The sequence below is a fragment of the Amblyomma maculatum genome, chromosome 1, assembly GCF_055883805.1.
Source record: "Amblyomma maculatum isolate TAMU_Amacu chromosome 1, ASM5588380v1, whole genome shotgun sequence".
Classification (NCBI taxonomy): domain Eukaryota; kingdom Metazoa; phylum Arthropoda; class Arachnida; order Ixodida; family Ixodidae; genus Amblyomma; species Amblyomma maculatum.
Window position 1 is genome coordinate 437,637,485 of NC_139344.1, and position 24,261 is coordinate 437,661,745.

General features: G+C 43.7%; 1 protein-coding gene across 1 annotated transcript; it reads right to left on the bottom strand.

Annotated features, from left to right (window-relative positions):
* Positions 1-31: 31 nt before the first annotated feature.
* Positions 32-13,761, bottom strand: LOC146209509 (uncharacterized). Its single transcript, XM_084580395.1, has 5 exons — positions 13,668-13,761; positions 8,643-8,746; positions 5,505-5,690; positions 1,453-1,539; positions 32-175 (listed from the first exon to the last, which is right to left on the bottom strand). Exons 1-5 carry the CDS (start codon positions 13,759-13,761, stop codon positions 89-91), a joined length of 558 nt encoding a protein of 185 aa, XP_084436521.1. The 3' UTR covers positions 32-88.
* Between the last annotated feature and the right edge of the window lie 10,500 nt (positions 13,762-24,261).

Genomic DNA, 24,261 nt, shown 5'->3' on the forward strand with positions numbered 1-24,261 from the left:
AGTTTATGATTTCCTGCCAACTATGGCACTGCTTTTAGTTTTCGTGTGTCCTGATGTGAATGAGCTAGGTCATCTTCCCGGCGGGCCTTCAGTATCCCCTGGACTTGAAGTAGTGGTCGTTGAGAGTGAAGCACAGGTGGGCCGCGTGTACACCGCCCGTGAGTGCAGCCACCGTCTGCGAAGGTTGAAAGCGCGTTACAGGTTCTCACAATTTATGTGTTTGAAGATTGTAGATTGTATTTCTGGCGCAAAAAATGCAAGCGCGGAAAAGAACAGTATAAGTTACATATTTTCAGTGAACATATGACCCGCGCCGTAAGGAAAGGGAGGAAGGGGAGTAGATAGAGAGAAAGAGGAGCCGTAGTAAAGGGCTATGGAGTAATTTCGGCCACCTGGGGGTCTTTAACCTGCCCTGACATGAACAATTGCGTTCGTTCCGTACATTAAGCTTTACGAATTTACAAACGTTTCGCTATCGTGGTAGCTTTCTTTCTCTGACAGCGATTTGATGAATTCAATCAACTAGCGGGAAGCCAGACTTTTCTCTGTAATACAAAGGAATCCCAAGAAATCAGTGGAAATAATGTTCCAACCATTAGGCACATCGTCCATGCAACTTCCTGTATTGAAGCACTAAGAAGAACACATACATTGTGTTGTTTTTAAATAAATCGAATCCAATGGCAGATATTGCAATACCGTGTGAACGTTGTTCAGATGATAACAGGCTTTCATGGGCTTGAAATATGCACTTTGCAAAAATGGTTTGTGCAAGGCACTGTGATCACAGTTCTTAATTATTGTTATGTAGTAAAAGGTGATTTTTCATTTTTTGGTACGTATGTTCTCATTTGCTCTGAAAAAAAAAAAACGATTGAGTGATTCAAAAGTTTTTGATAAGTTAAATGCATTCCCCGGACCAGCATTCAAAGTCTAACCCTGAATAACAAATAACCTTGTCTCTATGAACCGAAATGATGATGATGATGATGATGATGATAATAATAATAATAATAATAATAATAATAATAATAATAATAATAATAATAATAATAATAATAATAATAATAATAATAATAATAATATTCTTTTCCGATTCCTTGGATCCCTAGTTAATATGCCTTAAGTCTTTCTCTTAAAGACCACGAGACCATGGCACCAATCAATACTTAAAACATTAAATGCCACCAAAATACCTTAATATGAAATCGATATAGCTAATCGTAGAAATTGCACGAAGTAGAAGGAAAAAGAAGGAGAGAGAGAGAGACGAAAATTCATTAAAATAAATAAACCATAGAGAAAAATGCAGAAGAAATTCCTGTTATGGATCCTTTACATCGAGCTAAATGATCAGAGTGCATATTATATTTTCTTCAAAGCAGAGGGACAGCGCCCAGCTCGCTTGCATTTAGGAAACCGCGTTCAGGGGGGCGGAACCCTAATACTCACACCCGCGAGCTTATTCGCGTTGTTTCCAAGCATGTAGATTCCGCTTCCGAGGATTAGAATCGTGGCTGTGGCTTGGAACAGCAGGAACTAGAAGACGTGAAAAAAATATTTTAATTATAAAACGCGTTAGACAAGATTATAGATCCAAAATATTTTTAATATTTCGAAATGTTTTTATGGCAAGCAATAAAACAAAGCACATTGTGAAAAGAATCCTAATTTTCAGAAGAATGGCAGTTTGTATCAAGTCAATGAAATATTTGAAGAAATGTTCAAGTCTAAGTTTGGAGAATGATGATTCATTTTTCGCATTAAATCCTCACATCCTCCCGGGATCTAGGCGAAATATTTTGTTTCGGACAGCATTTACTATCCATGCAGTGTCACACGTTTGAAGCTAAGCTGGTGAGAGAGTTACGAGAAGAGTGAGAGCTAAAACATACACTGAAAAGAAAGATGTAATACAAGCCTGAGGCCTTCAGGACTTGAACACGACTTCGTTATAGACCTCTCGAGTTTGCATCATGCGTAGCCTAATTCTACATTCATTAATGTGAAAGCATTTCTTCCTTCGTGATTTGTGTTACCAGAAAACCTTCACACTGACACCGGTATAGGCTATGTATTGTCTTGATCGCATGACCCATGTCATATTCACAAATCGGTGCTGCACTCAACATGTTTGAGATGTAGTCGAAGAGCGAGAAGCATCCCCTTATATCTTTCACTGCACGGTTTCGTTTAAGTACACTGTTGTGTTCGGTGCCTCTCATTTCTTGCAAAGTGGCCCTCCTCCTTGTCTGGTAACGTTAAAGGACGCCGGTATCGGAGTTCAGCGAACCTCATGAGCATGCATGTGGCTAGCGGTTGGTGGCACGGCTGGAAATTGGTTGGTCTGGGTGCTTCGTGGCATAACGAGGCCATACGAAATGGCTGAGTTGGCATTGCAGAAGCTGCCACGTCTGGTAGCCCAAATGAGATGTACGAATATTTCGGAATCGAAAAAGAACATTTGGATATCAGTGAGGTGCACTATTTTATACTGCACGCTGACACGTTTGCATGGTTAGATTTGAATTATGAGGGATGCGTAAGCTCTGCCTTTAAAATCAGGACGCAACACTGTACGCTACCAACCGACATATATAACTCCCCGCTTTACCCAAACCGCATGAAACTTCATGCGTGGCCTAGGGGTGACATAAATGCAAGGGTCCTGGAAGCATTCTGTTTTTTTTTTCGCGCAAAAAACACGACATAAAAGAAACGAGGTAGACAGGACAAGCGCTTACTAACAACTCAGGTTTTTATGGACGGAACATTTGCTTAAATACAGCAGCTGCTCTTATCAACAAGGAGAAGAAAAGAAGGGACTTCGCATACACGGTCGCAACTGCACTCCCGCGCTCGAAAAAACGTCAGTACTGCGCCGGTGCAAGACTCAACTTGGAAGAGAGATAATTGAGGCTGATGAGATAGAAAAATCGGGTAACTCGTGTGTCAGCAACCCTTCAATTTTGCTCTCAAAAAAAGAATTCAGTTATCTTGCGCAGAATTAAAAACTCGAAGCATGCATTCACTCGTGCGATGATGGGATCTGTGTTGATCTGACGTGTATGTATGCGGACTCCCTTCTTTTCTTCTCCTTGTTGATAAGAGCAGCTGCTGTATTTAAGCAAATGTTCCGTCAATAAAAACCTGACTTGTTAGTAAGCGCTTGTCTTGTCTACCTCGTTTCTTTTGTGTCGTGTTTTTTGCGGAAAAAAATAAACAGAATGCTTAGGCACCAACTAGCCTGCAAAAGCGTACTCGCAGGTCCTGGAAGGCTGATTCGGAGAACCCCTACCATATGAAATGTGAGACAAGAGCTGGCAGCTGCTGCGAAACTCAACGTGAGGTAACTCTACATCCAATCAGTGTGTGGCCATTTCAACTGTCAGCGCCAAGCTCGTGATTTTGTAGCAGGAGCCACAGGAGCTACATTCAGCTACCAGTCGAGCAGTTCGCTGTTTAATCCCTGTGGAATGTATGGAATGCGCCACGGAGAGGAGGAGTTGGTGCGAGGGCGTGACATCAGAGATGAAGGGAGGGGCCGCCATTGCCGCGCGCGAAGTCATGCAGGTGTCATGTGATAGCTATGCGCATGCACAACTGCGTTTATAAACGGAGGAGAGACACGGCGGCCGCAGCACAGCAGTATCGTGTGGAGAGAGTCCGGCCGCCTCAGCGGCGGTATCGACAGGAAAGGCTCAATTCCTCGGAACCAGTATTCGTCGCCTGGCAAGTGAATCATTCAGCAGAGAAAGAATAACGAAAGCTCAAGCAAGCAGCAGAGACGCCTGAATAGAGAGAAGAACGTCTCGCCAAACGGAAACGCCAGGATCCAGAGCGTAACAGGCGGTGCTCAGCAGCTCAGATGGAGCCTTCGGAATATTAAGGGCAATAATAGGCTAATCTGTAATAAAGCAGCAGAAGAGGATGTAAAGGCCCATCGTGTAACTGATCATGTCATTCGACTGCCAGAAAGTTCATCTGCGACTGGAACGTTTAAAGCATACTTCGTAAACAATACTTTTGGACTCATGTGCAGTGTGTGCGAATGATTGTGGCCGGGTTTTTACTATACTGACCACCGGGCCATCTTCCTTTGTGTGAATGAAATAAAAAAATGATATGTGAAGACTAATGTCTCTTCATTGCTGATCAAGGTTTTTTTTTGTGTGTGTGTGTGCTCATCATAAACCTTTCTGCCAATCTTGCTCTTGCCATGTGAAACACACCTCCATTGTGATTATATTTATGTGATATTTGTATGTACTATTTACTTTTCATCTGCTTGGGCCAAACATATTTGTCCGCAGTATTGTATAAATAAGATAAATAAAAAATAAATATAAGCTCAACAATAGGCTAGGAAACATGCGGAACCCAGAGGAAAGAAGCTCTCACTACGTATGTCCAGCTGGCGTAGCCCAGCTAAACCACTGGTGGTGTTTTCGCTCAGAATGCAGACAATGCCTACAACACTTATGCCGGATTTATTAGTGAGCCTTTAAGGCTAGAAAAATAAACGAGCTGGATATCTACCTTAGGTATGCTTGAGCTAAATAGGAACCTTACGATAGTATGCTGATCTGTATGTGTGAAATACCCTTGGTGGAAGTTGTGTGATTGGTGCCTAATCTAGCGTCAAAGTGAATGTGCGCGAATAGGACACTTGAAGGCAACCACAGACGAGTCATTAAAGCGGTCGTGCCATCGCATTAAAGGCAAAGCTTAAATCTTCATTCAATTTTTGTAGCTGTATAAACGTCAAATCTCTAGCCGAATAGAGGTTGCAGCACAAGCTTGTACACACAGCCTTGCAAAATTTTGTGATTTGTTCTTTCTGACTATAGTAGGCCCCGTACACCAAAAATCTGGCGTCGGTGGCCGTCCGCAGCCACTGGCGTTGGGAGCGAAAGATCTAGAGCATGACGCTGGTAGGCGGTAGCTGGTAGTTGACGTGACCCAGCACTGAATGGACATACGGATGTCCGACAATACGTTTGGCAGGAGCTGCTAACTCAGGCCTCTCCTTTCATATGAAAGGCTGATATCACAATCAGCCTGCCAGGACCGTCGAATTCACTTACCCTTATAGGCCACGCGGACACGTTCATACATGTTGGTTAAAGCGGGCTTTTTATGTAGGCTGGTAGCCCAGCTTTCGCGTCATAACCTTATAGTCGGAGCTTAAAAGTCCCCATAATCCTTGCTAACCTTGAGCATGAAAGAGAATCCGGAACCGGATGTAGTCACAATTACTCATGCTGTGGGAAGAACATACTACTGCCCCCAAAATAAAATGGAGCCCACGAACAAAGAAAATTTCTTTTCGCGGTGCGCCCTTGAAGCGGATGCAGATGTCTATAGTTTGGATGCTTGTGAGACATCCGGACGTTCGCCTCATTAACAGCCCGGACAAAGACAGAACATTTTGCACATGTCCGTGCTCTGTTTTATTTTGAGGGCACTAGTACGTCCTTCGCAATGATTGCGCCGCCACTTACGTAGAAGGTGGCGTGCAGCAGGAAGTAGGTGTTGTCCGAGAGCGCGGCCGAGAGCAGCATCTGGGCGCAGTGCAGGCTGCTCTGCAACGACGCGCACTGGGCGAGCCACAGCGGCCATGGCTCCGGCGATGGCACCCGAAGCGACCACGGGCTGTACAGCAGAGACAGCAACGCCATGCTTCCCGCCTGGCAAAAACAACGCACATAAAGCATGTTAAGCAATGTCCCAAGGCTCAAGAAAACGGTATTAAAAATCTGACAGAGAGCTTTTACAGTATATGAAGTTTAGCACAATAGCTACATTATATTGCACTCCAGAAATTAAGTATAAAAGCTAATCAACTTGGAGAAAAATTTCTTAAACCTTTTTCTTTCCAAAGAAGAGCGGTAAAACTGAAACATGATATACAATGCGAATGTGGACCAATAATAAAGCAATTTAGAATATTAACACTGCTGCTTGAAATGCCAGTTATAACATGCGGAAAAGTTACAACTATGTCCCAATTTGATTATGGCCTCAGACTTTCAAAGCAGTTCTCAAATTCATCCGCTGTGGCGCCCAGTAAGTCTCTCTCTTTAGGTTGTTGAAACTCTGAAGAACGACATGCAAAAGCAATAGCGTTCAAAAGATGCACTTAAAATAACGAGGCTCACCTGAGAGCACCCTTCGAAGTACCTGCTAATTTAGCGAACACTGGCTGCACGAATCAAACTCGGATCAAGCTGCACCACTACTAAGACCCTTTGCTGTCACATTCAGAACTTTTGGTCAACATCCAGCGACTATTTCAACTTACGCGCTTTCCGTTTCACACCCGGGAGAGAGAAAGACGCCATGTTTGCTCATAAGGCTGTGTAAGCAAACCCAAAGTGTGCCTCTGATAAGGCACCTCGCTGCGTAAGTGCAAAAGAAACAACAAAACGGAAATAAAAATAATTCTTAAGCTGCTCGCTTGATGACACCACGTATTCATTTTGGTCGCCTTTATCCCTTTCTGCAACCCACGAACTCAAATTACTCAACCAATGTGTGGGTCGGATGTCCGTAGCCGTATCGAAGAAAAAGTTTACTTGATCGCTATCTTGTGCAGCGCTTATAAATCACTTTTTTATTGACGTTAGTAAACCCGCATCGGATCAATCTATCTTAAATGCCTCGATGCGTGAGCTCATTAACCTTTACATAAATCTATTACGTTGCTACATAGGTGATACCACAAGAAGTACCTCTTTGTATTTGTAAAAAAATAAAAAAAACTATGATTCGGTGGGCCATTACTAAATAAAACTATGCTGTTGTAGCAAGTATCGGTATCAGTATTCAACCTTCTAGCTTGTATTATAAATCTGGCATTCACTACCGTTTTCTTTCAGGGGGAAGCAGAAATGAAGTGACAAAGTATCGACCTAACTCCGCATTATTTGTGTTCTCGAAGTCATTCGAAGGAGCCATTGTTAGCAGATTGAAAAAGTTTATCTCCGTTCATATTGTTATTGACTCGTCCCAGTATATATTTATAAAAGATAAACTGACCAAGCAAGTTTACTCTCTGTTAAAGAGAGAATTATTGACAATACCGGATCCCAAGAATACACATTTGGTCTATACTTGGACTTCCAAACCTTTTGATTCGTGCTGCATGAAATCTTCTTGAAAAACTTGAGGGGTATGGAATACAAGGAACTCTCCTTAATCTGGTGATTACTCATTTAGCAACAAACTTCAGTTTGTGAAATGCAATGATTGTGTTTCCAATAGTTTGAGCATTACACAAGGCTTGCTACAGCTGCAAATGATCATTTAGTAGAATTGCATGCTTGAATGATGGCGAAACAATTTAGCTGAAACTTGTGCAAAACCATCTCTATTATTTTTAGACATCTCATTGTCCCAATCCATTACACGCTTTCTATAAGGTACGCTAACAAACATATACGCAAGGTAACGCCTCAGAAATGTGTTGGTATCTGCTTTAGTGACAACTTATCCCGGTAAACACTTATTTGAAAACTTGCCGTGGATCAAAGCAAAACCGTTGGTTCTCTCTGGCGGATCAGTGACCTCTTTACCGGTTTGTGTTTTTAAATATTTACGTACTGCACACTATATTTATAAGTTATCTAATTGTGCACGGCGTGGGGCATCACAACTTCAAGTAGTTATAACAAGCTATTGATTCGGAAAAAAGGCACTCCGAGCTATTAGGGTTGTCAAGAAAGATCGGCAAACTTACCAATGTCACTGTATGCCAAAGGCATAATCTGCTTAAAGTAAACCAAGTCTACATATACTGCTTGTTACACCTTATAATAACAATAGGCTGTTTCCCATTACTCTTAATCGGCTTCCTAGGAAATACGTCCTCTGGCAACACAGAAACATGGTCCTTAACACGAACACAAATTACTGAAAACAAAAGTTTGATTACCAGATTGCAGGCTGCTCTCACTAACCCATCCAGAAACTTCATGTTTCATCTTTATAAAAGGATCCAGGGTAGTAGAGAGAAAGAAGATGGCTACAGGGCATGAAAGATCTCTGAACAAGGGTTGAGATGGTGCCTCAGTTCGCAAGCCGAAGAAGTCCCCTAGTCGGAATGTTGGTTCAGTTTGCGAAGTGAGGCACCCCGTCAACCCTTGTTAAGCGCTCATTCATCTCTAAGGGAAAATTTTAAAGAAATAAAAAGAGCAATACATACTGGTCTAAATATTTAGCTGTTTTGTTTTCTCTTCAGCGAATGAAACTTTTGCCATCCCATTTCATATGTACGATTTGCTTTACGATTTGTTGTTTCCTTTGAGTGCATAGTGTACTCTATGTTTGTGCATCTAATTTCCCTGCTGTTATACTGTAGTACGTTGTAAGTGCGCCGTTTTCTATAGTCTGTTAAATTATCTTTTTTTGCGGTGCTCACTGCTGCTGATTGTTTTAGGGAACTGTGACATCATCACGCCTAACCGCCTTTTGTCACAGTTCTCTCGTTCATTAGGAAAAGAAATAAATACAATAAAGTGAAATAAACCTAAGGAAATGTTAGCTGAAACTGGAGCTGAATCTGCGAATATCGAAATGCGAATATCTTAACTGTAGTAATAATGGCCCCCATCGACACTGAGCGATCTGTAAATTAGCACCATCTCGAAGCAGAGGAACCAGTTGTGTGCCTTGGGCGTGCTGTATCCGAAGAGGGAGCGCTCCACTTCGGTGATAAAAGCAGACCCATTCTTTACGGCGTGCACTGAAATGAAGATAATATTGAAATCAAGAAATGTAACTGGGTCCACTCTTTGTTTTAGCTGGCGACACTTATAGTCTATTATGTTCCTCTGAGCTGCTTCAGCCGTGCTTAGAGCCTGATGAAAAGAGAGCTAAAGGGCGTCTTACGGAATATAGGCGCTTTGCGAGGGATACGCCATAAGACTCCTCGCACCTGCACAGAGCGTGATATGCCTGTAACCTTTTCTTGTTTACATCTTCTCTTGACGACTGAAGGGGCAGTAAGTTTTTTTATCTGCTTGATTCCCCAGTTTAACTCTCAAAAATTATTTCATTAACTCTAATAGGAACTTGTGCAACGCACCTGTCGTCTTGAGGACGAAAACTGACGCCTTCCATAGCCTACTTCTCAAGCTTAAGTCGCACCTTTCTTGGAAATCTCCGTAGGACGTTTCTCTGAAGCTCATTTTGCACGATCAATCCCAGCACCTTCATCATGATTAGCGTGATCAAGAAATTGCAGAAAATGTTCCCTTATTTACCCATTTCAGATCCATTCCAGGCCAAATGCGAGATGCTTTTAAATGTATTCATTACAGGGATCATGTAGGCGGCTGCATTTCCAACTCCCATTTCTTGTCATGCCGTTACAGTTCTGCCCACCAAGGCTGCAGGACCTCCCTAGTTGCGCTGCAGATTGTCAGAGAAGTTTCGAAAATTCTCGTGTCTCGTCATTGTAGGTATTAGTCAAAGATAGCGTAAACCGAAACACCACCATCTTCGAGCAGGTTTTTCTTACTACGTTCAATAGAAATATTTCAATGGCAGATGATTATTAATCTTAGAGACATTCTAGTGTGGATCACCGTAGCGCCAAGGAACGCCGCCGCCGCTCAAGATGGCATTTGTCCACATAGCCTTCACCTGCCCTCGACTCTGCACCTCGGTCAAAGAGGGCGCCACGCTCCGACAGAACAAACCTTTCTCCTTAACCACGTCCGTAAAATGCAAGGTGACTTTGGGAACGGCCGAAGACAAAGTATAATGTGCAGAGTTTGTTCATACTTTAGCAGAAGTGCTGCGGCATGTAGATGAGGCTTGCCAATTTATGGAGAGCAGTTCGTCGGTTGTCACTAGGCCGCGTGTCTTGTGTGCCCGTGGGTGCGCTTGAAGACATGAACGGCTGGGTCGCTTTTTTTATATACTTACTATACACTGTAGCTTTCTATTTTTTCCAGCTATCTTTCCCGCTACTAAAGATTCAGACACAACTACCGTCACATTGGGCAAAAATCTGCTATTCCGTGGCCAGCGAGCGCGTGTGCACTGGCTGGTGAAAATTATGTAGTCCTCTAACTCGGCAATCGTGCTTCAACATTTTCGTTCTGGGTATCTAACTTGATATAACCTCACAAAAATGGCGTTGTCATCAGCGGAACATTCCGCGAGTATTACTGCTGATAGATCGCCTGTCCAACACCCATATGCATTCCTGCTGTGGAATAATACAGGTGAACCACAGATTAGACCTGAATTTTTTCGTTACGGTCCCAGGAGCAGATTTTAAGGCAGCGGCTATAGAAGGCTAGTGCCGTTGTCATCTAGTTTGAAGGAAAACAAATCTTTTTGAGGTATTAGTGATCAAACCCATGAAACCCTCCTATCCAGCTTTTAAATAGGGCGCAGAAATCAGCGCTGATAATGATCCCTACATGATGTTCAATAAAAACTATACTGATGAGAAACATCACGACCCTAGCATCAAAATAATCCAAGGATATACCCCCGGTCTTGTGCATATTGTCACTGAAGTGACATACGAACTTCTTCCAGCGGGTACTGTGGAGCCCTCGCGTCGACAACCACGCTACAAAGTGGTGCACGTTGTCCGCATGAAGCCTTATTTCACGCGGTAATGTGCAGTGTACTATGTGCTTGTTTCGTTGTTGTGTAGGGCGCCTTACCCCGCTTCCGTTTTCTATTTGGTTTGTGTGCTGATCCTTTTGTTTTTACTGGCATCGCCCATCGCTAGCGCTCTCCCTCTGCTTTCGTTTTCTTAGGAGGGGGAGTATTGCCCCCTGGTGTTCTCGAGATTCTTAGGTTTATTATATTTATTAGGAAGAAAGGACGCTGCAGTCGGCTCGCGCGCTCTGTTGGTACAGCTCCGCCCTACCTTTTAGGCATGTCTGGCCCTATTGTCCGTGACTTTATATAACTATTGTCCGTGATATTTATAACTTAGAACAAAAACTTTGACACAGGGATATAAAATCATTGTCCGGATTCCCTAAGTAGCTACAACGCCACATGTTTTCGTGACTCACTCAGGCCCTCAGTCTCATGAGTGGTGCTGTCGGGGCATGTAACAAATAAAATGGTCGACAGTTATGAATCTATGAAAAATGAAAACAGATTTGAGGTCGAGACCTTGAGCTAGCTGGTGCCCTCTGCAGTGACTACTGCAGTGAACGCAATTACCAGCACGGCATAAGAAAAGCATACGCATCGCTTATGACTTCATCTGGCCTCTATAAGTATAATGCTGCAGCACACGTCTATACGCCTAAAATCTTGGACCCACCCCAGAGAAATTAAAATATAATCATTGTGATTCCGTGTGAAGCAACATTTTAACGCATTTGGGCTCAGCGTTCATAACTAGTATCTGCTGGTATCGAAGCACGAGGTGCAGGTTTTCATTGTACGTGTTGGCTCATGCTGTAATGTGCAACATTTCTACGCCCAAGCAATGAATGTCTCAGGATTCAGTGGTTCTAGATGCTTTGCTAGGTTTTTCGTACTAAGCACATACAACACGCAGTCGCATGAAGTCAGTCTTTGCCCTGTTCTTTCCACACTCACTCAAAACTAACCTTATTCAGAAATAGTGTTGTTGTTAGGCTTTACACATAACACTTGCCCCATAAATGAGTCGAAGCTTTGTAAATAAACGCCTCCCAGGCAAGACTGGCTTTGGGGTGCAGCATATGAAAAAGATCAACGATGCCTTACCAGTAAAAGCAGCGTCCATGATAACGATCGGCGTAGAAAGTCTTCTTTGTTGTCCTCTCTTCTGGCACTGCATCGTGTGTAATTACGTCAGATGCGCCGCAAATATTATTTTCGACATGGCTACATTCTTTCATTTTCCTTATTTGCTTATACAAGCGTCGCAATTTTCTTACTGGCGACATAAATATAAAACTTCAAAATCCACTGATAGGTAAATTTGCTTGATGGACACATTTTTAACAACTTTGCTTATGCCGCCAGGATATATCAAGAGAACTGTGAAAACAATTAGCTCTGGTGTGACTACGGTTAAGCCTAATGCTGTAGCGAAAGCTACGGCCCCCTGGCTACGCCGTTTTGGTAAGGCTTCATTTCGGCTGTGCAATGCCATCCTCCTGCTCCATCCCCTACTGCCAGCGTCCCTACTATATACCGGTCTATTATATACCTCCTCGCATCATTTGATTATCGAACGGCGCGATGCGCCGCAGAGCATACGGCCGCCGTGCGAAGCCGACGGCATGAACTGCCATTATTCTTCTCCTTCCCCACATACGGCACACGGTGCCACGCCGACGGCTTGAAAACGTATCGCAATGAAGCTTTGTTTACAAAACGATCTATTGTAGTCGAGGACGGAGATATAATGCGATACATGGCGGGATACCCACTGCTTCCAGGTGCCGAAATTATTGATGCCCGGAACGGATGGCGAATATATGCCTCACTATTTTGAATATTTCGCAGTGAACAAAAAGGTGGGCAAGGAAATGTCGTGGTCATTTAATTGGCGACCTTTTAATGGCTGAGCCGCATATGTGACCATGTTTGCATATTAAATAAATTCAGCTGAATATAGGCATCCAGGGATAACTTTGTAAGCGTATTAAAAAATAGTACCTATGTGTTTCAAGGAACACACAAAACGATGTGAATATGGCTACTAGAAAGAAGTGTTGGTTATGCCCGTTTTGGATCAGCTCGGAAAAAGAAAAAAAATGACGTGAGGCACAGATGCCTCACAACAGAATGAAAAAGCAGCTATTGGCATATGCTCTCGGACTCCTGATTGGAGTCATTCATTTCGGGTTCATGACTACACGCCTATTTTTGTTGCTGAGATTCTGGCCATTGAGCTGGCCTTAATCAATATTCATTGTAATATCTCAAGTTAGTTTGCTTCCTATCAGTCTTTCTGTATTGACAGTCCTCAAAAATGTGAGGGATACTCTGCTTTTCTGTTTCCTTTACTAATTTATTCCTCCACATGTTACAGAAGTGCGCTTTCACTGGGTCCCTGGCAACTCATTACGCCGAATGAGGGGGCAAATGTTTGATGGACTTATTGTTCTGTGCGTCACAAATACCGTCTCATTAACATTACGGTCTACTAATGATAGCGCGCTTTAAACATATCCAACACATGAGCCTCTCTTTGCTGCAGCAGACTCCCAAAACTTGAAATGGCCTTGGCGTATGCGCATATGTAGTTCAAGGAAATGTGAGGTGTCCATGACTCTCTCGCGCTGCAGAATACTGCAAATAAATCTTTATTTATGTCGATCGGGTCTTTGCTTTACCAACCTCTGTGAGTCCTGTGGTGAAATTGAAACCATATATCAGTTTTCCTCCTCTGCAGGCGGTTCGCATCTCTCCGTAAAATTTTCTTATAGAGTTCCCTTGATAGATTAGGGCTTCCTCTAACAATTCCGGTTCTCCTCGCCTTCGGGGCAAGCATCATGGGTTATGCATTGAAACCAGTGTAAGACTCTGCTCATGCTTACATAGCTTCATCAGACAGATTACTACGCTAGGCGTGACTTCATTGCCTTTTCTTTTCATTTTTATTTAATGTCCAAATTGTAGTCCAGCATTCAGAAGTATTACATTCTGCACTACTTGTCGATATATATTTAGTAGCTGCAATGTACCCTGGCCAATCGCCCGCCAGAGGGCATCATCATCATCAGGTATGGTAGCAGACTTGTTACAGTAGATTTGCGCTCCCTGAAGGGCCTCAACCATGTTTTTGTGCAATGAGCGCACAACATTCCCTGTCATGTTTGAGCGACCAAGTTCCTCAAGAGCGATAGCGATTAGCTCATTGTGACAAGGCGATCGTCCTTATACTGGCAATCTCGCTTCGAATATTCCTTAGTTCCTTAGACTAAGGGCTTTTGATCCGAATATATATAGCCTCCTATGTGTGTGTGACGGTCGTGTGAGATTTTTAGCAAGATGTTTCTGAATTCGACTTTAGACAGATTTTGTGTGCTTCTTATCAATGGATCAATCAATAACATCAAAGTGCAGGCAATCTGTCGTCAGGATAGCATAGATCCTAATAATCTAAGCAACTGCGACAAAATTACGCGTGTCTCCCAACTTTCCTATGTTAAATGGCAGATACTCAGTTTGTGTTCGGTGTGCAAGCACATATAGCCCGGTATCTTTGCACAGACCGTCCGTTCGAGGCAGGAAGAATGCTTTTAATATGATACGTATAGTTTTGTTGTCCTTAACGGGGGACTTTAATGTTTCCGTTGTCAAATTTCGTATCGGTAATACACTCGTACTGCGCAGATGAATAGCGACTAGGGGCTGCTTCAAGAGTGCATTATGAGCAGTAGCCTTCGCATGTCGGTGCATTATCCCAATCTCTATTAGATGCTGATGCCTCATATTTGAGATGCTCCTGGCGTTTAGTAGACAAGGCAGGACATAACTCGTTTCTTATGTTTTGGGCTCTAGCAATATGAAAAAATTGTCAGTGGTTTAGCTCGGCTGTGCCAGGATATGCGTAACGAAAGGTAAGGCACAGCTTGGTTAACCTTGATTAGTCTTGACTACAAGTACAGGATAGTCTGGTTGTCTAGCTATTTTATTGTTGAATTAACATGAGTTTATCACGGGAAATTCAGTGAAGCAGGAATCAGGTCTCTCGTCGTGGCTGATAGTGATCGAGACATCGGACGTTAAACGTGCGCACTTATCACGGCGGCATATTCGCGGCGTTTAGCCAGTCGTTCGGCGCGCTGTTCCTCTGTTTCTTGGACGATTCGTTTTTTCGTCTCGTTCCGTTATCGATTACAGGACTCCTGCTTGCAGACTTGTCGCCGTCCATACTGCCGCCTTAACTGTGGTGTCGGCGCACGCAGGCTCTCCTAATCAATCTTTCGACATCTTATCAGGCTTGCGACTCAGTAGGTGAAGCGAGCGTAAACGACCGCAACGATGACGCAAGCGGTGTGACGTCATACCAAATGGAGGCGGCTAGGAGACCGGAGTGGGATCCAGAGCATATAACTACATAAGTGACTTCTTAACAGACAAAACAGCCTGCATTAAATTTCGAGATATTTAGTCTCCCAGATTGCAGCTAGAAAGCAGGGGCACACCGCAAGGATCGGTTCGTTTCACATTTGTTTTCAACGTGGCTATGAGGGGTGTCCGAAAAGGGCTAAGCAACATCAAGGGGCTGAAACGTAGCACGTAGGCGGAAGACGGCAATCTCTGGATAAACGATGGGAATGATGGGAGCATAGAAAGACGACTGCAGGCAGCGGCAGACAAAGTAGCGGAATACGCGGCTAGTAGATGGCTTTCATGCTAACCGTGGAAATCAGAACTACTAGTCTACAGCCTAAAATCGTTTAATATGCAAGGGAATCGGAGAATTCGACATCAAAGCGGGAGGCATATCTGCACTAAAGGGTGACCAAATACGAATTCTAGAGCTATACATTGAAGAGAACGGATACCACGGCGGAATATTAAAGAAACTGGAAGGCTACGCCACACAAGTCCTAGGCATATTCAGGAGAATTACACTGAACGGCCGAGGCTTGAAAGAAAGAGGCTTGATGAAATTTATGCTGGCATATGCCCAACTACGCTGCTCTATATTTAAACATCGGAGCAGAAGAAAGACAAAAATATAAAGCACACATTAGAGATGCATAAAAAGGGCTCTGGGCCTACCAATAAGTACATCCGCAGAGAAGCTCCTCACTATGGGGGTCACAATACGTGGGAAGAAACAGCACAGGCAGTCAGAGTCTCGAAAGGCGAAGACTCACAGCTACAGGAAGAAACATTCCGAATATGATAGGCCTGAAGATAGACGAAGACATGCGACAAAAGTCGAGCTTGCCACAGATATAACGAGATAACCCCATCATCTCCCCCCTTCCTCAAAACATGCACCTCATATACAACGCGGAAAGAAGGCAAAAAAGAGCAGAAGCACTCAAAAAGCGCTTCGAGCCCCTACACAGTAAGACAGTTGCATACGTATATGCGGCGAGAGGGAAGTCGGGTGCGGTGGTAGCCTCGGTAGTCGACAGCCGAGGAGCGCCCCAGTATCGGCACCCACTATCAGACATCGTTTATAGAAAAGGATCCCTAAACGTTACTATCAGAAGCCGCAACTCCGAAAAAGCTGAAGACGTTGCAATTGCGATCGCTTGCGTAGGGACGGAAGCAGCATTCATAATTACCGACATCAAAAAAGATATCTGCAACTGCGCAAAGGGCAGGATCGCACCGGAAGCGGTGAGAATCCTGACCAGAATACAGCTGAATGGAAACGTCAGCTTATATGGACTCCAGATCAAGCGTCTGTTCCGGGTAACGAGGCGGCACACGAGTTAGCCCGAGCTCTCTACTTTCGGGTAACCGTGGAGCCGCTTGATTGCCACAATATGAAGGAACATCTATTAAATTACATAGAAAGAGTAGAAAATTATAGCAAAGCGGAAAGCTGGTGCCACCACCGGGGAAGCGTCTGAGCAACAAAGAGCGACCGCATGGCGGTGTCTACAGGCAGGATATTACATCCATCCGGTCTGGGCCTATCACGTCCAGAAAGATGAGAGACAGGAGGATGAATATAAACAATGTGGGGAGAGAGGGACTCTCAACCACATAATATGGGATTGCGCTAGCTCCTCAGGGGCTAAACAAAAACATTAGAAGGGCTCAACGCTGCTCGATTGAATATGTAGCTAAAGCATGAGTTGCGGATGATGATGATGATGGCCTTCGACAAAATGGCGCATACCAACGGCGGGGGATTGGCCAAGGTGCGTTGTAGATTGTAAATATACATGGTCAAAGAGTGGAGTTTGAAGATAAATATGGCTGTTTAACTAGACCGAGCGTTCTTCGCCTTCTCCTCCTTCTTTTTCTTCTGTTATGCGTAGCGCCGATTCGGGGACCACTGACATGAACATGAACATGGCACACAGCGACGACCGGTTAGACCTGGCGTAGTGTTGCTTTCTCAATAATAAATAATAGAGAAACGAGGGAAACCCTTCTGTGGAGCGCGAACCCAACTCTGCAGAAGCAAGCCACCCGCCTGGAGGATGAGGCCGCAAGGAACCAAGACTTCTTTGCCTGCCTGTAATCGCTGAGGTGCTGACTCCCCCCCCCCCCCCCACACACACACACACACACGCACACACACACACACGATGGCGGCTCCGCGGCGAAGCGCGCGGTTTTACGTCAGGCCAGATGCCACGGCGGCGGCATCCTCCAAATACCGTGGTTGTTCGGCAACAGCTCAAAGTCGGTCTCTGTGCCTGCTAGGAGCACCGCCACAACGAAATCCCAAGTTTGTGGCCAATGTAAGGTTCGCTACAACATAAATATTTCATAGGGCGTAGTGATCTTACGACATTCGTATCAAAGAATCACCCCAGCAGATGGTAACGCTTAAAACCAATAAAAAAATAAAGGAACGTGGCGCGCCAAGTCTAGTCTCGTTAACTGCTGTAATAGCTATAATGAAATATTCTCTCTAAAATGCATATATAAAATGCAAGCCTAACTCCTTTTATATACCTTCAAACTCTTACAGCAGGCTCATCACATCTACCCAGCTGCAAGGTCACATGATAATGTTTCAATGGATCCCTACCCACTGCGGCCTCCATGGGAATGAGCAGGCCGATGTTGAAGCGAAAAGCGCACTCATCAATGGCTTCCAAACAGCCTTGCCTTTTTCAAGAGCGGATACAACGTGTCTTTTAAAGAGTTGTATGAATATTGCTACAGCAGCTTACTGGGCTCAACCAGACGCCCGACACATCCGTGTAAAAAGGCTCGATTGAACATTTAAATTTAATGTTCCGCGTGATATTCCGCGTCATCAGGCATGCTTGATACATAGACTTCGTTTAAACGTGGCTTTAACGCGCAAGTACTTACATTTAATTGGACAGATGGACTCACCGGGATGTTAAACTTGTGGCATCCCAGAGACTGTGGACCATGTATTATTGGTGTGACCAGCGTATGCGAACGAAAGAAATCTGCTAGCTGCTTCCTTGAAGCGTTTGGACAAGAGGCCTCTGCCGGAGGAACTGCTGCTGGGCCCTTGGCAGGACAAGGGGAAGAGCGTCCAGGCAGTGCGTGCTCTTTGCCGTTATTTGAGCGCCAGCGAACTTGATTCGCGCTTATAAAGCAAGCTGCTGTGTCTGTATATATAATTCATATGCCTTCTCCCACATCGTCACCCATCATGACCTTCTCTCTTCTCTCCTTCCCCTTCCCCAGTGCAGAGTAGCAGGCCAGATTTGAATTATTCGGGCCAACCTCTCTGCCTTTTTCTTTCAATAAATCCATCTATATCTCGCAGTTCTGACGGCGCTCTCTTCACCTAGCTATTTCGTAGAGGGGAAATAAGAGTTTAACCCGAGAGGAGAGAGCCAGTTTGCATTGCAATCGTTCTAGAAAAGGTAACTTTGGCAATAATCACGAAACAGACGCTGCACTACGGCGCTGGAGTCAGATAGCACAGAATTTTCATGGTAAACCACCTGGTTTCCTTCGCTGCTTATGTGGTGCTCCGAAATCGTAAAACACTAGTGTGCAATATATGGCGTATTTTGATTGAAAAACTTTATTTCCATCAGAAGACGCTGATCACCCCTACCCTCGGTACGTAGGCCTGGGAGATGGGGGCCGCCGCGTTAAAATCTGAAAGGCAGGGCTTGGCCCATGGCAGCCTTCTCAGCCAAGTGGACGATATTTCGCTGAAGCTCAGGGTCCGAGCTTTGCAGCAGGATCTCCCAGTTCTCTCTACTAACTATTATTTTGTCTTACCCCCGGAGAGTGCGGGCATTCCCATATTATGTGGTCGAGGGTCCCTCTCGCCCCACAATCACTGCATCTATCATGGTCTCTCGTCGCGGGGTACATGTGGTACTTCAAGACCGGATTCATGAACGTATTAGATTGCAAGCACATCCATGCAGCAGCGTCTTTGATATTCCATTTTTTTTTTGTCTGGTGGGCCAGTTCCTACATGCCATTCGATAATGGTTGATTAGTTCCCGATAACTGAGCAGTCGCTCCAAGTTACTCCAGTCCTCGGGGGGTCCCATGGCTGCCCGGAAGTAGAGTGTTTCAGCTAGCTCATGCGCTGCCTCTTTACCAGGAACTCCAGAGTGCGCGGGTGTCCAGATTATCTGAATTTTCCTCTTAAATAGTGAAGGCTAAGGATCTTTGCCGCCTCCAGTGAAATCATGCCTTTTAAAAAATTTTGAATGGGAGTCTTACAGTCGCATATGATGAATTTTGTTTTTCCCTTCCTTCTTTGTTAAAATCCGGATGGATATTTTTAGGCCGTGGGGAGACTTCCAAGGCGTTCCTTATAATTATCTTCATTTGTATGTCCCCTTTCTTTCTCAATAATTCTTCCGGGTTTATTCTTACTTTCGCAAGAATTACCCTGCCCGTATTTGTCGAGCTACGTCTTTCTATCTGAGATACGTTAACCGCCTCTGCTGGCTCCCTCCATGTATTGTGTACTCCCAAAGCGAGCAGTCGCTCCGTAAATGTACACTTAGGTAGCCCTAGTGCTCTCTTTATGCATTTGCGCACGAGGGTGTCTATCCTCTTTCTCTCCGCCGCATTGATATAGCGTCGTGCAGCTAATTCTGTTAATCACGTACGCTTGTACTAGTTTCGAGAGATTTCTCTTTTTAAGTCCTCTGCCCTTGACTGCTATGCGTTTAATATGGCCCAGAGTCTAAATCCCGTGAGGCTCAAGCCCATTTATGACCTCTCCATTGGGCCCTTGGACTGGATGATCAATCTTAATATTGTAATCTGTTCCACCTTCGGTAATTCGTTGCCTGCCACCTCAATCTTTATGTCGATCCATGGTTTGCATCGGAGTTGTTTTGGATTATGCACAAAGTTCTGATTTTTGCGACTAGAATGGGAGCGCCCTGTAAGCTGCATACTCGACAATGACGTCAGTAGCAGAACTGCAATAAGTTCTCGACTTCCGCGACGCTTTCCTGGTTTACCCAAAGGTTAATGTGATCTGCGTAGATACTGAATTTTATTTATTTATTTATTTGAAAATACTGCCAAACAGGAGTGAATTCACATTTTTACATAATGAAAAGAATAAAATTATACAATATTAGCAGCACAAAGAATACAAAATATACATAAAACAATATTAGCAGGTATAAAGACGTTGTAATGCATCAAAAAAATTATGTGAGGATAAAACAGATGCTGGTAACGAATTCCAATCTTCCACTGTTCTAGGGAAAAAACTGAATTTAAAACTGTTTGTTTTGGCAAAAATGGGAGTAAGTGAATGCTCAATAACACCGCGAGTCCTTCTCACTAGTGGGCGCTTAAGGCATTCTGGAAGCTTGAGTTTATTTTTTCCTGTTAAACTGTTAAAGAGGAATGTCAATCAGGCAATCTTTCTGCGGGTTTTCAGTGTATGAATGTTATGTAAATTCATTAACTGTGTAGGGGAATCCTCCCTTCTATATTTACCGAATATAAACCTAACAGCTTTCCTGTTGACTTTTTCAAGAAGCATTGCATCTTTTTTCGTGTATGGGTCCCAAACTACTGAACCGTATTCAAGTGAAGACCGTATGCAAGTTTCTTAAGCTAGTTTTTTTATATGTGCCGGGGCAGTTTTTAGCTTTCTTCGTAAAACCCAAAGCTTTCGTAATGCAGCTGTAGAAATATTAGTAATATGTGCTGCCCATTTTAACCTATTGTCAAGATTTACACCTAAATATTTATATTTTTCAACTTCCAAAATCGTACTGCCGTGAAGAAAGTAAGGAAGCAAGATGGGAGATTTTTTTTTTTATTCGTAAGAGAACAGTTTTTTTCAGTATTAAGTTCCATAGCCCATTTAAGACACCACTGATGATGAAATTTGTTTAAACACAATGCAGTCGTCTGCGAATAACTTTACAGATACATCGGTAGGTACAACACTAATTGAATCATTTACATATATTAAGAGCAACAATGGCCCAAGCACACTTTCCTGCGGTACTCCTGATTGAACACTGAGGACGCTAGAAGGGGTCTTATTAATTTCTACATATTGACGTCTGTCTCTAAGATAGGCTTCAATCCATCGGATGATAAAAAAAGGCACACCCATACATTCCATCTTATATAGAAGTTTTCCATGTGGCACCTTATCGAACGCCTTGCTGAAGTCAAAGAAAACCACATCTGTTTGCCCGGACATATCAAGCACACGCGCAAATTCGTGCACAGATAAAACAGTCTGGGTAACTGTGGATAACCCCTGTCTAAACCCGTGCTGATTATCAGACAAGAGATTATGATCACTCAGGAACTTTTGCAGGTAGCCGGCAATAACATGCTCCAACATTTTACAGCAACTGCTTGTTATGGAAACAGGTCGATAATTTGAAACTGACAGTCGATCACCTTTTTTATATACAGGAACCACACGAGCTATTTTCCAATCTGCAGGAATTTATCCATTTGCTAATGACAGTTTAAAGATGTCTTTGAGAAAACCTGTTATTTGTTCAGCATATCGCCTCAAAAATATATTCGGAAGACCATCGGGTCCAGCGGTTTTTTTTATGTCCAGTTTCAAGAGCATGTCCAGGACACCCTCACGAGTTATTTCAATGCCATTCTCTGGTGAAGCCGTTGCTTTTGTTTCATATTCATCTAATTCTGAAAACACGCCATAAAAAAACTGGTTAAAATTCTCAGCTATTTCCGCAGCATCAGTAATAATCGTGTCGCTTACTTTTAATTTGTTAAGCTCATCTTTGGGTTTACTCAAGTGCCGCCAAAATTTCTGTGGATCAGTCTTTAGAAACTCTGCTAAAGTGTGCGAAAAATACTTAGTCCTGGCGCTACTCACTTTTGATAATAGGTCTTGTTTGATTTCGTTAAACACTGACGTTGAAGCCCCGTGCTTCTTACGACATCTCTTCAGTCGGCGTTTAATGTGTACAATTTCACGAGTAATCCACGGATGTTTCCGCTTTTTAAATATTTTTCTGTCCGGAACGAAGTTTTCAATACGTTGCCTAAGCACATTAGCGAACCATTGCCAGGAGCTTTCAACATCATCACTGATAATCCCAAGATTTTCATCAATATAATCAATAATGGCAACATCGTCAGCTCTGCTGTATTCCTTAACTGTAGCGACATTCAACACACGTGTTTTTCCGTTTTCAACCTTCCAGGAAAACAGATTAACTTATGGTCAGATATGCCAGGTTCAATTGTAACAGTTCCTTCTCTAAACAATTCACTAATGAACAGAAGGTCAAGAATTGATCTTTCGCGGGTACATTCAGTCACTATTTGATCAAGATCAAGAGCAATCATAATGTCATGTATAATATCACTCGTATGAGATAATCCAAAAGAAAGCTTGCTCCAATTTAATAAGTCACCAGTTACAATCACATTTTTGTTTCGTAACAACAACAATCGATCATACAGTTTATTCAAGAAGCTTTCGTCTGCATCCGGAGCGCGATAGACTGCACACAAATGAAATGTAGCATCCGTCACTTTGATTTTCATAAAAAGGCTCTCATGTTCAGCAATATGGCTTTCGACGTCAACATCGACACAGGATTTAACAACAACAGCAACACCACCCCCTCTAGATCCTCTGTCTCGCCGATATAACCGATAACCTGGCGGGACGATGTCTTCGTCATTGATTTGATCATGTAGCCAGGTTTCAGTTATGACACACACGTGCGGATCCAAAGAGGGCAAGCATTCCTCGAGTTTATGTTTAGTTCACAATGCTTCTTGCATTAAGAGGAACTAACCGCACTTCGGACGTTTCTGGCCGTTAACTTTCCGATGAAGATGTGGCACCTCGCTCTATCAATCTTCTAGAGTTTAAAACAGCATCCCATTCATAATACCGCCCATCAATCTTGAGCTTCTCATAAACCAAGGAAGCCTTTCTTCCGGCCTTCTTTTCAAGTTTTGCACATTGCCAAAGATGCTGGCGTTTGCACAACGTTTCCACGCAGTAGTCATTATCGATTCTTATTTTATTTCCCTTTAGTTTAGAAACATTGCTCCAGACTGCTTGTTTCTCCCTGTAGTCCTGAAAGTACATTATGACAGGGCGATTTGAAGAATATTTGCCCATTCTATGAATTCGAGCTACAGATTAACACTGCACTCCCAGTTTAGCAGAAAACAGATCATCGATAACTTTTTTGCGCAAATCCGACTCAGATTCGGTAGGATCTTCTTGAGTACCAACAACAATTAAATTTGACCTCCGGCTTCTATCTTCTAAGTCTTCAAGCCTCGTTTGATGCCTTGTAATCGCATCCTGCACACCGCTTAAGGCTATGCTTACGCTTTCAATTTCATCTGTTTTCATCTGCTGCTCTTGTATATTTGTCTCTATATTATTTAGGCGATCCCCAAAGTTGCCCAGTGCCCATTCTGTTGCCTCTAGACAAGACCTAATGTCTTTCTGCCCCTCAATGAGTGTCTGGAACATTTCTTCAACTGTTGGGCCTAGATTCATCTCTATATCACCACGATTAAGCAGCATACAAGAGCAATAGCAGTTATATGCAGAGTTTAAACATGTACGTGGGCACGGCAAGAGAACAAGAAACCTATCGTCAGTTCGTATGGGGCAAACATAACTAACCTGTGCCAGAAAAAGACAAGCATTTTGAGCACCTAGCTCGCAGCGCTTTCGCCGTGCCCACTGAAGATGGACGGGTGTGGTGCCGAATTTATAGGGCAGAGGAACGATGACGTCACGGTCGATGGCGTCAGATATCCAAGCACCTGTGGCGTCGCAACGATGACGGTGCTGCCGCATGTTCTATCTTTGATGACCAATTCTTCACTTGTGACTTGAAGCTCAGCGATAGTCTGTGATGGTGCATGTGCACTTGACAGCAGCAAGACCTGTGCCAGAAAAAGACGAAGAATTTTGAGCACCTAACTCGCAGCACTTTCGCCGTGCCCACTGAAGATGGACGGGTGTGGGGCCGAATTTATAGGGCAGAGGAACGATGACGTCACGGTCGATGGCGTCAGATATCCAAGAACCTGTGGCGTCCCAACAATGACGGTACTGCCATATGTTCTATCTTTGATGACCAATTCTTCACTTGTGACTTGAAGCGCAGCGATTGTCTGTGATGGTGCATGTGCACTTGACAGCAGCAAGACCTGTGCCAGGAAAAG